At 54.1% G+C, this 13,068-nt stretch overlaps 5 protein-coding genes across 5 annotated transcripts; 1 reads left to right on the forward strand and 4 right to left on the reverse strand.

Moving 5' to 3' along the window:
- Positions 1-457: 457 nt before the first annotated feature.
- Positions 458-2,477, forward strand: J4E92_006293 (uncharacterized protein; the record flags this gene model as incomplete). Its single annotated transcript, XM_051497663.1, has 2 exons — positions 458-829; positions 897-2,477. 2 exons carry the CDS (start codon positions 458-460, stop codon positions 2,475-2,477), a joined length of 1,953 nt encoding a protein of 650 aa, XP_051352310.1.
- Positions 2,478-2,563: 86 nt separating this feature from the next.
- Positions 2,564-3,473, reverse strand: J4E92_006294 (uncharacterized protein; the record flags this gene model as incomplete). The annotated part of the gene is made up of 5 exons (XM_051497664.1): positions 2,564-2,769; positions 2,837-3,053; positions 3,104-3,179; positions 3,244-3,309; positions 3,364-3,473. 5 exons carry the CDS (start codon positions 3,471-3,473, stop codon positions 2,564-2,566), a joined length of 675 nt encoding a protein of 224 aa, XP_051352311.1.
- A 2,216-nt stretch (positions 3,474-5,689) lies between these two features.
- J4E92_006295 (uncharacterized protein) lies at positions 5,690-6,970 on the reverse strand (the record flags this gene model as incomplete). Its single annotated transcript, XM_051497665.1, has 1 exon — positions 5,690-6,970. One exon carries the CDS (start codon positions 6,968-6,970, stop codon positions 5,690-5,692), a length of 1,281 nt encoding a protein of 426 aa, XP_051352312.1.
- Positions 6,971-7,517: 547 nt separating this feature from the next.
- On the reverse strand, positions 7,518-9,684 carry J4E92_006296 (uncharacterized protein; the record flags this gene model as incomplete). The annotated part of the gene is made up of 2 exons (XM_051497666.1): positions 7,518-7,623; positions 7,673-9,684. 2 exons carry the CDS (start codon positions 9,682-9,684, stop codon positions 7,518-7,520), a joined length of 2,118 nt encoding a protein of 705 aa, XP_051352313.1.
- Positions 9,685-10,777: 1,093 nt separating this feature from the next.
- Positions 10,778-12,415, reverse strand: J4E92_006297 (uncharacterized protein; the record flags this gene model as incomplete). The annotated part of the gene is made up of 6 exons (XM_051497667.1): positions 10,778-10,945; positions 10,999-11,567; positions 11,620-11,800; positions 11,848-12,204; positions 12,258-12,313; positions 12,367-12,415. 6 exons carry the CDS (start codon positions 12,413-12,415, stop codon positions 10,778-10,780), a joined length of 1,380 nt encoding a protein of 459 aa, XP_051352314.1.
- Between the last annotated feature and the right edge of the window lie 653 nt (positions 12,416-13,068).

Here is a 13,068-nt window from a genome sequence, read left to right on the forward strand (position 1 = left end):
GGTGAGCGAAGTGATGTGGCTGGAGGGTATCTCCAGGCGGCTATTGCACGTTTAGTAGGACAGATGGGGTGGTGGATCACTTACGATGTAGCGCGATCGGGTGGCGCGGTTGAGTAGAGGGGGAGTAGAGGGATGAGTAGAGGGATGAGTAGAGGGATGAGAAGAGGGGTGAGTAGAGGGTTGAGGAGTGCGGTTGATCTTGGGAACGCGAAGCGGTAGAAAGTAAAGAGAGGAAATGGGTGAGACAAGCGGTATTTGTAGCGGGTGTGTGGGCGACTGTGCGCGTTAGCGCGCCTTGAGTGGGTGACGCAATATTGCAAACGGTCGCGGTGTTGACACCGTCTTAGATCTCTCTCTCACTTGATCTCTCTTACCTCCCCCTCACCTTCCTCTCACCTCCCGACTTCTTGGATCAATTTGGCGACTGTCGCTCGGGTCGACAGAGATCACTGGCAAGATGACATCGAATGACGATCTCGCTCCATTGGAGCCCCTTCACACGTCCATTGGACTTGGAGAAGAGAAACCCGCATCCGGAGGAGTCAAGCGCGACAGCGCAGAGCCCGACACTACAGCGAACAAGGACATAGCGAGTCCGGGTCAAGTTCCGTCAAAGCGTCCTCGCTCCCGCTCTTCATCGCAGTCAGAGGATGCGGTATCAAAGAAACCGAAACTGAACGATCCCGCGCCTATTACTACACCCATCCCCGCACTTGTTCCTACACCCATCCCCGCGCCTGTAGCTATACCAGCCCCTGCAACGTCGGCCAATGGGCGTCAAGGCCTACTCAAGCTCCCCGTAGAGTTACTAGACAATGTTATGGAGCATGTAAGTAAAGAACTTGAGTTTCCAGATGCTTGAGCGAAACGCAGAGGAGCACTGCTAACTGATACAGCTATACCATGAAAAGAAGGGTAGACAATTCCTGTACGACGTCACTCAGGTCTGCAAATATCTTCAAGCTCCCGCTGCTCGCCCTCTCTACCAACATGTCGCCATCAACATCGACCAAAGCCCGTGTCAGGACGCTAGCTTCATGGCGGATACCTATCTGCCATGTACCCTGGACCAGATGAAACTTCACCAGACGCGAACACTGACGCTCTCTGCTTCGAACGATGAGGAAGTCGGATATATTCTGGCTGAGTTTCTCATGGAGCTCCGTGACGTACCGCTGAAGGAGCTTCGGCTTACTGACGTCTCCCTCTCTCGCAAGGTCGATACCTATCTCCAGATGCTATTCGATGCCGACTCGATGCCACTGAAGGAAAACCTCAAAGAGCTGTATCTTCCATGGGCTTGTGACTCTATCCCGCAGCCACACCGTATGATGGACTCTTCAGTCAACTACACGTTCCAGCCTACCCGAAGAGAAAGCAAAGACGCACTCCTGGTGCACGGTGGCGGTTACAAGGCTATGTCACACCGCAATTCAGAGACAGGCACGTCGGTGAACATGTTCCGTAGAGTTCTCGGCGCCTTTGGGTTCCCGACCGCACAAGGTTTCGAATCAGTATCATGGTCGATGCGATGGCCCGAGCATGACTGTGCAAACATCTTCGACATGGCTCCTGCGCCACCCCCCACCATCCGCTGCTTCAACATCACGCATCTGAGCCTCGGTCACTTCGACTTTGGCCACGGTTTTCCCCAGGATACCTACACATGCATCAACTTCTCCAGCATACGCCGGCTCGAACTGGATGACTGCCAGCTGCTACCCCGCTTCCTCAGACACTTCATGGCTACTGGCGTCAGTCTTCAGAAGCTGGACGTGCAAAACTGGGACTACGCTGAAGAGCTTTGGGAGGAGAATCCTCACGGTCTTGAGGCGTTTCTCGCTTCATTCTCGACCCTGAAAGACCTCAAAGTCGTCTCGCTCAACCCTTGGCAGCCGGACTTGGCTCGGATGATCTCCAGCCATTCCGACCTGGAGTCATGTGATCTGAGCTTTGGGGCGAACTCTCTCAACGTAGGTATGCTGAAGAAAATCTTGGCTATCCGTCCCAACCTCAAGCGGCTGGGATTTCGACACTTAATGTTTGGACTACCATGGAAGCACGACGGCTTCGCTGGGAAGATACATGGCGTTACCGGAGCGCAGATCACCGGCTTCGACAACCGTTTTGCCGCCTACGCCGAGGTTTTGGCAAACTTCTCTGAGCTGGAAACGGTCGTTGCGTACTTCGAGCCGTTTGAGAGCGATGGTGGCTCTTCCAAGGAAGGCCCAGGAGGCGACAATCCTCCTGACGACCCCATGTATCAACGTCTCTCGGATCGTATTCTGCAAGAGATCCGCAGGGTAGCCAGTAAGAACGGTTTGGGAGAGTCGAAGGTTGCAACCATGGTCCTGCACGACAAGGCTCTCCCAGGTGAGGATCTCCTCGGTGAAGAGGATGTAGTTGATCAGAACTACTATGAGAGGGAATACAAGTACAAGAGCGGTACTAGTAGCAAGATGAGCTTCCTTGCATAGATAGGATGGTAGCCACGGACACGTCTTGAATAGTTTCAGATAGTAGTCTCTACTTGATCAATACAACTTCAAAATTTCCTTCCATTCTAGTTGCCAGCAGCCAACCTCCAGCAGATATTGATCAAAGCCGCCGTGGCAGTGACATGCGCAGCAGTCCTCGGCAAAGCCACGTTGCTCAGGTAAGACGGGTAATGCACAAGCAACTTGGCGATAACATGGTAGCCCAGCAGGTTCACGATCTGTGCATCTCGAGGCGCAAGGACCTGCGCCAGCGCGGCAGCAAGGGCGAAGCCTGCGATCACGTCCACGTTAGCGACATTCATTACTGATGAAGAGCGGTCCAGTATGTATCAGCTTACCCGGGAAGTTCTCCATAAGCGCATAATGCGCACTCCTAAGCCTCAGTGGCAGTCCATCGAGCTTGTGAATATGCTTCCTCGAATGTTCCAGATCAAGACCTTCTTCTCGGCCCATGGCTTGCCCTGCTGCGGACAGCGCGCCCGATGCGCCGAAGGTCCAGAATATGTATAGAGCCGAGAGGGCGGGAATTGCGCGTCCGGAAGTTATCGCCGTTGTCTGAAGATTGTCATTAGTGTGATATCAGTGTTGAAGAGGAACGAACGTACTGTGACACCGGGGATCAACTTGATGAGCGCGTGAACCAGCGACTGAGTGACGCTGTTCGGCTTTGTGAGGAAGGAGCTATTCGACCCATTCAGTTCCAGTCCGGTTTAACGAACGGCTTCGAGAGCCAGAGAAGACGTACGTAAGAGGTATGGCAGCGAGATACATGGGCGCAAAAGCCGCAATCATCGCACCCGAAGGATTCGCACTATCCATCCATTAGCCATCGTTGCATTCGTCCTTCACAGCAACAGCAACTCACATGCCATTCTCAGCAGCCACCCGCTCAGCCTGATCCTTCTTCTCCGCCGCAACACGCTTCACCTGTTCTTTCTTCTCGTCGGCCATATTCTCGGGTTTATGTTCGTACATGAAATTCCGCAAGTACTTATCGCTCGGGAGTGGTAGACAATATGCAAGCACGCACGTCAGCAGAAAGTCCCAGACCCACCTTGACTATATAGGCCTGCCAGGCTGCCAAACAATGGCCATTGTCGTTTCTAGACTGCGGCCTATCGATGACGTGGGGCGCACGCAAGCAGGGGGAGGGAAAGAGGTGGTGGAGCGGAACTATATCCCTGGGTTGCGATTGGCTGGCGTGACTGCCACAACCGGATGACCCGCATGTCCGTGGTTCGGAAATGGGAGTAGCCGCCGTGGTTCTGCGGGGTCAATCGGGCGTTCGTGCAGGGTATTTGGAAGCATTAAAGTTGATAGGCGCTGTGTGATGTGAGGTTTGCTGCTTTCGTTATCCAGATGCAGTATCTAGACAGGTTATGTGAATGGAATATATTTGCTGTATGACCCTATCGCTTACCCTCCTCGACTTCACATGTGACAACACTTTCGGGAACCAATACAACAAAAAAGCAAACTCCACAAAGTTACACACGAGATCTAGACCACGTACAACAATCAAACACACGCAAAAGCAAACACGCCCGCGGACCATCTACACCCCATATCCCACAGCCAACCTGACATCCTCCCTCTCCGCCCTCAACTCCCCTCCATCATCATACTCCCCGTTCCGCCGATGCTTCACGACCATCTTCCTCGCTCTCACAACAAGATGTTCAACCACCGCATCCTCCAACTCCTCCTCAAAAGGATTGACATCACGGACCAGCATGATGAGTTGTGCGCGGGTTATGCTACGTGAGCGCGAAGCGTCGTTTGGGGTTAGCGACCAGCTTTCTGTTACGAGATCCCAGGTTCCGGCCCAGAGGTCGGTGACTAGGGTGTCGATTGCGAGGGTTGGGTTGAGCGTGGGTGTGGATGGGGCGGAAAAGGTGTGTGAGGTGGCTGATGAAGATGGGGACGGAGACGGAGAAGGGGAGCGGCGACGGCGGTGGAAAGAGCGAGGTGGTGCTGTGACGGAGACAACGGCAGAAAAGGCTGAGGAGGATGCTCGTGATATTGGGCGCGAAGACGAAGGCGTTCTACGGCGACGAGGGCGATGCCCCTTTTCCTGTCTTGTTCGCTGTCGTCCGCGTGCATTGTCGCCTTGAGTCTCGCCTTCTTCGCTGTCCTCATCGTCATCCTCTTCCTCCCCATCTCCATCGCTATCCTCATCATCATCAACCCCCCTGTTAAACAGCAGAGCTCTACAACTCGGACAAGTACCGCATGCCGCACTCCCAGATCTCAGCCACTGCAGCAGACACGTCTCGCCAAACACACACTGACATTCCGGATGTGCAGTGATTTGAACGACTTGGTGGTGGCCGGTGCAGCGCTGGCGACAGATGGAGCAGAGGACTTCTTGCAGGGTGGTAGGAGTGTGGATGTGGTGTCTTATGAAGAGGGCGCGGGAGGTTGAGTCGGGGTGGTAAGGCATGTTGTGTGGGTGGTGTTTGTTTGGTTGGATGAGGGATTGGGTATCTTGATTTATGGTTTCGGTGTCTTGTTGCAGTGTGTACCTTTGCATGTGAGCCTGTGGTAAGCTAGATATATCGCTCTTGGTCGTAGTCGGTCTGAGACTTTTGATGTGTAGAGACATGTATCCGAGCATGTCTTACCATGTCTTGCATGATGACAAGCGACTACAGCAGAGTAATGATCTAGAGCACCAAGACATGTGCACATACCAGACGAGTGTCTTACAAGCTATCACCTTCAGTCCCAGAAGACATTTTTCCCAGATGCGAGTAGCACACTTCCAAGTCTTGACACCCCAACACCGGCCTGTTCAAGAATAGATATTATGCCATTGTATGCTATTAAGTCGTAATTTCGTCGCTTTCATGCATAGACAATACCTATACAAAATGCTCCAGAACATTAATGGGGAAAAGACCAAAATCTCTGACCAAGACAGATACAAGAAGTATAGCAACTCCAGTCCCGCACACAGTGCGAGTAGTCGAGAGGGACGCTGATGATGTAAACGGAAAATGACAAAAAGAGAAAGGAAAAGGACCTAAAAAGAAGAAAGGGAGGAGGGACAAGATACCCAGCAAACGCCTTCTCGCACACTCCATGTGCTATGCAAGATATTCCCAGGCTGATGATGCGACAACGCCCAATGGTCTCTCCGGGTAAAGCAAGCTTTTCAACATCTCCTAAACATATCATCAATCTTCTAGTCAAAAGATCTCATGGCCCAACCCCCCAAACCCATCATCCCCAACCTTGACCTTCTTGCCCTTGCCCTCCATCTCACGCGGTATACTAGGCACGTCAGGAACGTCCCTACCATCAGGCACAACACGCACAGGCTCTTCGCTCTTGAGATTACTCCTCGAGAATCTCTTGGTGAGCCTCGAACTAGATCGTCGGGGGCTCTTCTTGTTGGCGGTGCTCTTGACGCGCTTTATACTGCGCTCGGTGCGCTCCGACACTTCGGCTTCAGAGGCGGATGCAGCGGAGAGCATGTCGATGTCGCCTTCGGAGTCGGTGGGTATGGGCTTGTACTCGCCGTCCGAGTCGTGGATGGTGGCTTTGCGCTTCTTTACGATCTTGCCGATGCTGGCGGGTGGCTCAACTTCGACAGGGGTTGTGTTTCGTGATGGGTCTTCGTTTTCGCTCGGGGTGACGTCGGGGGTGGGTGGTGCGAAGTCGGGGATGCGTGGGACGGGCGGTATGTCGTTGTAGAGGACGGTCTGGAGCTCCTTCTTCGCAGAGGCGAGCTTGTATTCGAGGTCAGAGACGCGCTTCGTAAGCTTCTTCTGCTTGTGCAGGTCTTTCTTGCTGGGGGTGTGGCGGAGGGTTGGTGTTCGCGGTGTGCGGATTGGGGTCGCTGCCTCTGCCATGGCTGCGGTCAGGCCAAGCTGCATCTTCTCAGCGGCAACAGGCTGGGATGGGGTACCAAACTGCCGCGACCTCATAGCGGGTCGTACAAAGACCTTTGGTTGAGGAAGAAGACCCAGGTCCTTCGCTTCGTGATAGGCGATTTCGGCATCCCTCTTGCGCTGGTCGAGTAGTTGCTGGTGCTGGTCCTTCTCCCGCTCCGCGTCTGCGTTCCCAGCTTTGCGCTTGCCCAGAACACTGCCGAACATGGAAGCGAACGCGCGCTGGAGGCGGGCATAAGTCGTCTCTGTCGGCGCGGTTGCCGATGCCTGGACGCTTGTGCTAAAGCTGGATTCCGTAGGGGTCCCGCTACCAGAAGCAGCCCTCGAAGAAGCCGACTTGACCAGGCGGGGCATGCGGTTCGCAGAGCTCTTTCTCGACGTCGGCGGCTTCGCGTTCTCCTCGTTGAACTGCTCGATCAGCTCTTCGATGCCAATGTCTTTCCATAGCTCGTCTGGCGGCGGTCGTATGCTGCCGTTGGTGTTTGTGTGTTCCTTGAAGCGCGACGCGCGCGGCTGTGTCGACTCATCGGCGGCGTCGTCGCTCATGGCCAGAGCCGTTGCGCGTGTAATGGGCATCCGTCTGGGGTGCTCGCGGCGCTAAGATACAGTGAGGTGGTGGAGATAAGGGAGCGCGCCTCGAGGAAGCGGCGAGGCGGCAATAAGGCGGAGAAGGGTCGAGGGTGTATAGCGGAGGAGCGCGAGTGTTTGTTTTGTGCAGAAATTAGTCGAGAAGTTGCATCGCTGGTTGCAGCGTCGGACACGACAATCACTGGCTGCGGCTTCCGAGGTGAGGAGGACCCTGTCAATGCGTGACTTGGCACCCACTCATTGCTCGCTATCCTCCACTACGGCCCGTGACACGTTGTCTACTGTCGTTCACCGCTTGCAATTTTTACCCCTTCACCAGCACATCAGCCGGGAAATCTCCACAGCGGTCGGATGAACATGTTCAGTTTGTAGTATTACCGCTACTGTACACTCAATCGACCGATCTATATGCAGTTCCATGGTACCATGACTCGCACAGGGTGCCTGAGTACCCGCGCGCTAGGAAAGCAACCATGCAATCACTGTCTAGGTATCCTCGTACGGCCGCCAGACGCCAAACATGCAGTTCCACTCTCTACAACTTCGCCTTGGCCTTCGACTCCTCGGCCAGTGCCTCTTCGTAGCAGTCGTCCAGCTCCTTCCTGAAAGCCTTGACGGTTTGCGGGCGCTTCAACTTCAATCTGCGTAGTGTTAGTGAGATGTCTATGTAGTATGTCAAGTCAAACTTACGTTGGGGTCAAAAGTTGATTTTCGATGGTCCAAGGATCAACAAACAACCGCACAGCCCTAACGCGCTCGTAGCTGTTGAACTTGTTCTTTCGTCCCACCTTTTCCAGCTCCTTAAGTACTGCCTGCTCGACCTTCTTGTTCTTGCAGACCTCCTTCAACTTAGCTATATCACCTTCTGGGATCTTCTCACCGAGCACCTTGGATGCGAATTGTGGGAAGATGTCGGGCGCGACACCAAAGATGGCCACGAGGAAGGATTGATGCGAGTCGCCATGAACGTAGCCAGAAGCGAGGTAGCTGCAGTTTGCAAGGTACACATTCTCGATCCGCTCGGGGGAGATGTACTCTCCCTGTGCGAGCTTGAGGACGTTCTTCCTGCGATCGATGATCTTGAAGCGACCAAGTTCGTCGACGGAGCAGATGTCGCCAGTGTGGAACCAACCATCGGCGTCAATCGCCTTGGCAGTCTCCTCCTCGTTGCGGAAGTACTCCTTGAACTGCGATGCAGAGCGGATCAGCAGCTCACCACGAGGGTGCGGCTTATCGGTGGACATGTACTCCATGTCAGGGACGTCGAGCAGAGCGCACTCCGTGTTCGGTCCAACACCACCGCAGTTGCCAGCGGAGAAGTCGCCCTCGTGCTGGACGAGTGCAACGGCGTAAGTCTCGGTAAGACCGTATCCTTGTGTGAAGTTGGTTCCGAAGACGATGCGGAGGAATTGATGCAGACTGGGATCAATGGGCGCAGAGCCACTAACAAGCACCTTTGCGCGATCCAGTCCAAGACCAGCAGAAACCTTCTTAGCCCAGATGCGGTCGTAGAGCATGTGCTTGTTGGTAGGGTTTTGCTTGTCGTTGAGAGCCGCCAGCTTGGTCGATACCACGTGTCGGGATAGTGCTCCCTTGACGCCAGTGGCTTGGACGGTTGCTTCCTTGATCTTAGCTCCAAAGCGGTTGTACAGCCTGGGTACACCAGAGAAGATGGTCGGTCGAAGCATCTGCAAGTCATCTACTAGCTCTGCGATGTTTCCATGGAAGTAACCAATAGCAGCACCAGTTGCCAGCCCACTGTGTTCTCCCAGCCGCTGGTAAATATGTGCCAGGGGCAAGAAAGAGCAGATGACCTCGTTAGGACTGCTACCCATGATGACCATGGATGTGCATGTTCCGGCATGCGCGTTCCTGTGAGACAGAACGACGCCCTTGGGGTTTCCCGTAGTGCCAGATGTGTAGTTGATAGTGACAATGTCCTCAGGTGTAGGAGGGTTCATCGGGATCGGTTGCCTCTCGCCCAAAGCTTCCACATCCTTGATGTAGTGGATTGTCACACCTTGTTCGCTCGCAAGCGAGTTCAGGATGTCGCCCTTGGACTCTCCGGGAAGCTCGCCAGCGGAAAGCGGGTCGAGGACCACGATGATCTTTAGCGAAGGCAATCGAGGTTTCAGCTTCAACAGCGCAGTAACGTGGTTCACTCCAGCAACCACGCAAGACAGCTCAGAGTGGTTGATGATGTATTCGGTCGTGTCTGGACCTAGCGTGTCGTAGATGGAAACAGTGTAGAGTCCTTGTGACATGCACGCCAGATCCGTGATCTGCCATTCCGGCCTGTTCTGACACCACAGTCCAATACCGTACTTTGGCGCGGTAACGCCAGCTTGTTTGTGCAGATGTACCAGGCCGGCGCCAAAGTTCGTTCTCCGCTTGGCGACTGTCTCGTAGTCTTCCCAAACGTAGGGACCGAAGGTCTTGGTGGCGGTGTCGTAGGGGCGGTGGCCCAGGCACTTGTTCTTGGGCCATTTGGCGACCGAGTTCTCGAATGCCTCGTGGGGTGTCCTAATCTCAGGGACCAGGTGATCCAGCAGAGGCTTGTCCGTAAACCTCCAATGCCTGTAGATGGCGCTCCTTCCCTCTGCCTCTGAGCCTGGCAACGCCACGCTGTATGGCTGTCCTTTCGCCGGAGGGCCGTGGAGCTCCTCCGCGCGGTCCAACTGAGGGTCTATAGATCCGAACATCTCTGCGTATGCGTGTGTTCGGCTAGGTCGGTTTCGAGTGGTCGCTCTTTCCGCTTCGGTCGAGGACGGCTTCGTGTAACGTGTAAAGGTGATACCAGCGAGGTGATGACAGACAGTCTACTCTATATCAAACGTCAGCAGAGCTCTTGGTAAACACGTCGCGCATGGGCGAAGTCGGCGTGTCCGGGACAGCCCCAAGCTTCTAGCTTCCAGCTGCGACATGGCAGATGACCTCACATACCTATAGCTTTACGCCAGGACTCCCGCTTTCTCCTCAGCTACAGCTAACAGTAAAGAGAAGATGCAACACGTCTCGAGAAAGGGCAACGCGCTCAAACTCAGCAGTGGAAGATGGGAATCAGGCGCAACGAACCCTAAAGGCAAGGGTCGTAATCATACGGGACTAAGCCAGAAACTCCACAATTTCCCATGGCGGCGCAAAACGTGCCTCGGCAAAGTCGTCATGTCGCGCGCCCGTCCAATTGCGACCAAGATGAAAACTGGAGCCAAGTTCCTGCACCGAAAGCTACCGGTCAGGTGCGCTGGATGCAGCTGAAACCCCGATGTCTGGGCATCCCGCTCTTCTCCAGACTCCGGAGCAGGCACCTTTTGGCATGTGTTTGCGGGGAACGAGATGGGGCGCCGCGCTGCCTTGGGTGTACCGCTGAGCGCGAGGGCTGGCGCGCATGGCATGACGAGAGCGTTTGCATGCGCAGATGCGTCATGTGCTAGATATGTGGCTTTCACATGTTGTCGAGATCAGATCCTGGGGTAACCATCCTTGCTTCGCGACCACGTAGACGGCTCCATGCTGATTGGTCAGCGGATCTCGGTACTAGAGCCCACCGGTAGGGAAGATGCCTCGGCTTGAGATGCTGCGTGTGCGCGGCCAGGGGTTAGAAGACGCATGTAACGACTTCGTACGAGGACACCACGGAGAGAGTTCACGGTGCGCGATATATAACAGTAGTGTAGGTATCAAGCGTGCAGCCTATCAGCCACGGCATGCCGGGGCTACCATTAGGTATTCATCTCATTACAATCTCGGAATCGCTATTCGCGTTTCTAGAGCAACAACCTCAGTACCGCTTTCCTATGTAGCTCCCGACAGGGACGCAGAGGGCTCACCGCCGCCTGTTTTTGTTGCATTCTCAGGCTGACCCTTCTCAGCTGGCGCCGTTGCCGACTTTTTGAAAGACTGCTCAAAGTCGGCAATGATGTCGTCGATGTGTTCTGTGCCAACCGAGATGCGAATGAGATCCTGTAACCTGTCAGCATGTAATCACTTTGACCCATTAAGCAATATTCGCTTACCTCAGTAACACCTGAGTTGATCTTCTCCTCGTCACTCAGCTGCTCGTGCGTCGTTGTCCAAGGATGGATAGCCAGCGTCTTGGAATCGCCAACGTTCGCTACGTTGGAAATGAGCTTGAAGTTGTCTACGACCTGGCTGCCTGCTGCACCACCTCCTGTCACGCCAAATGATAGCACGCCTCCGAACCCACGCGGCAGGTACTTTTTCGCTAGCTCGTGTGATTGATGGCTCTCGAGACCTGGATACGATACCCAGCTCACGTTCTTGTTGCTCTCGAGCCACTTCGCCAGCTTGAGTGCATTGGATGCGTGTCGCTCGCATCGTAGAGAAAGAGTTTCGACACCAAGTATGAGCTGTTGGGCGGCGAAGGGATTCAGCGCTGCGCCTAGGTCTCGCAGGATCTCAACGCGCGCTCGCATGATGAATGTAATGGCTCCAAAAGTCTCCCAGAACTTCAGCCCGTGGTAGCCGTCTGATGGCTCGACCATCTGCGGGAAGCGCTTGCCGTGCTTGCCCCAGTCGAACTTTCCGCTGTCGACGACGATACCACCAATCGTGGTTCCGTGGCCTGTCGTCTCGGTCAATATATGCCTTCTTTCCAAGGACGAAGTGAGCGTTACCTCCAATCCATTTTGTCGCAGAGTGCACGACAATATCAGCGCCAAAGTCAATAGGCCTGCAGAAGTATCCTCCAGCACCGAACGTGTTGTCAACAATAACTGGAATACCAGCCTCATGCGCAATCGCTACGATCTTCTCAAAGTCGGGAACGTTGTACCTCGGGTTGCCGATACTCTCAAGCTTTGGGACATTAGCCAGCTTGTAAATAATTATTCGCAAAAACTTACATAGATCGCCTTGGTCTTCTCGTCAATCGCAGCCTTGAAGTCGTCCGGTTTGTCACCGTTAACGAACTTGGTCTGCACTCCCAGGCGCGGGAAGAAGACCTTGAGCTGGTTGTATGTGCCTCCATACAAGTTCGAGGTTGCAATGATGTTGTCTCCAGCGTGCGCCAGAGCAGCTATGGCGATGAATTGGGCGGACTGGCCAGACGCTGTTCCTAGTGCTGCAACACCGCCTTCTAGTGCGGCGACACGTTTCTCGAGGACATCGACGGTGGGGTTCATTATGCGACTGTAGATGTTGCCGAACTCCTTTAGTCCGAAGAGCCTTGCGCCATGAGCGCTGTCATTGAACGTGTAAGACTATCTGTATCAGCATGAGTGTCATTGGAGGCCCACTTTGTTCCACAACTTACACTGGTCGCATAGATGGGTACGGCACGAGAGTTTGTCACTGAGTCTGGCTCATGGCCTGGAGATGTTGGTTTAGTACATACACCTGAAGAGAAGCTAAAAAGCGCTCACCAGCGTGCAATTGCAGCGTCTCGAAGTTCTTTGATAGTTCATCAGCCATGTTGCTTTACAATTCAATAACTATGCACAATGGCGATATGAATTGGTGTTAGAGTGCTAAATGTTCACGAGAACGTTTGGCGATGGAGGAGAGGAAGGCGAAAAGAGGGGAACCAGAGGATCAATTGTGCCAAAAGTCGCGTCCGTCACGTCATTTCTGCCCACGCGGGTGTGGATCGCACTTGTAGCCAGAGCCCGCGGGCACTCCTTCGTAGCTTCCCATGGCGGGAAGTGTGCTTGAAGCCTGTCACGCTCGTACCATACCATCACAGGTTAGCTTTAGGTAAGCCGGTCTTCTTTGCGGCATAATGCGAAAAACTTCAAGCTCTACGTTTCCTATTATGTGTAAGAGACAGTCACATTGTACTCGTCGGATGCATGGCGCATGTTCTGGTAGGACGCTGGCAAATTGCGTGATTGTGTTGATCTGTATTGGGACGCGGGGTAAGGTGGAGGGGTACTCTGGAGGCGGACTAGATAACGCGAGATGTATCCGTTCCGTGGCGTGGATTTGGAGCGCACCACCTACATGTATTGCTCACGCAAAGGGACCAAGACTAAAGTTCAATAGCGCACTGTGTGCCATGATTGAGCCTACGGAATCTATGCAAATCACAAGCAGCCTCCCTTGTCGCATGCTCATGCGTATACTAT

The sequence above is a fragment of the Alternaria infectoria genome, assembly GCF_024043175.1.
Source record: "Alternaria infectoria strain BMP 0036 chromosome Unknown scaffold_9, whole genome shotgun sequence".
Classification (NCBI taxonomy): Eukaryota; Fungi; Ascomycota; class Dothideomycetes; order Pleosporales; family Pleosporaceae; genus Alternaria; species Alternaria infectoria.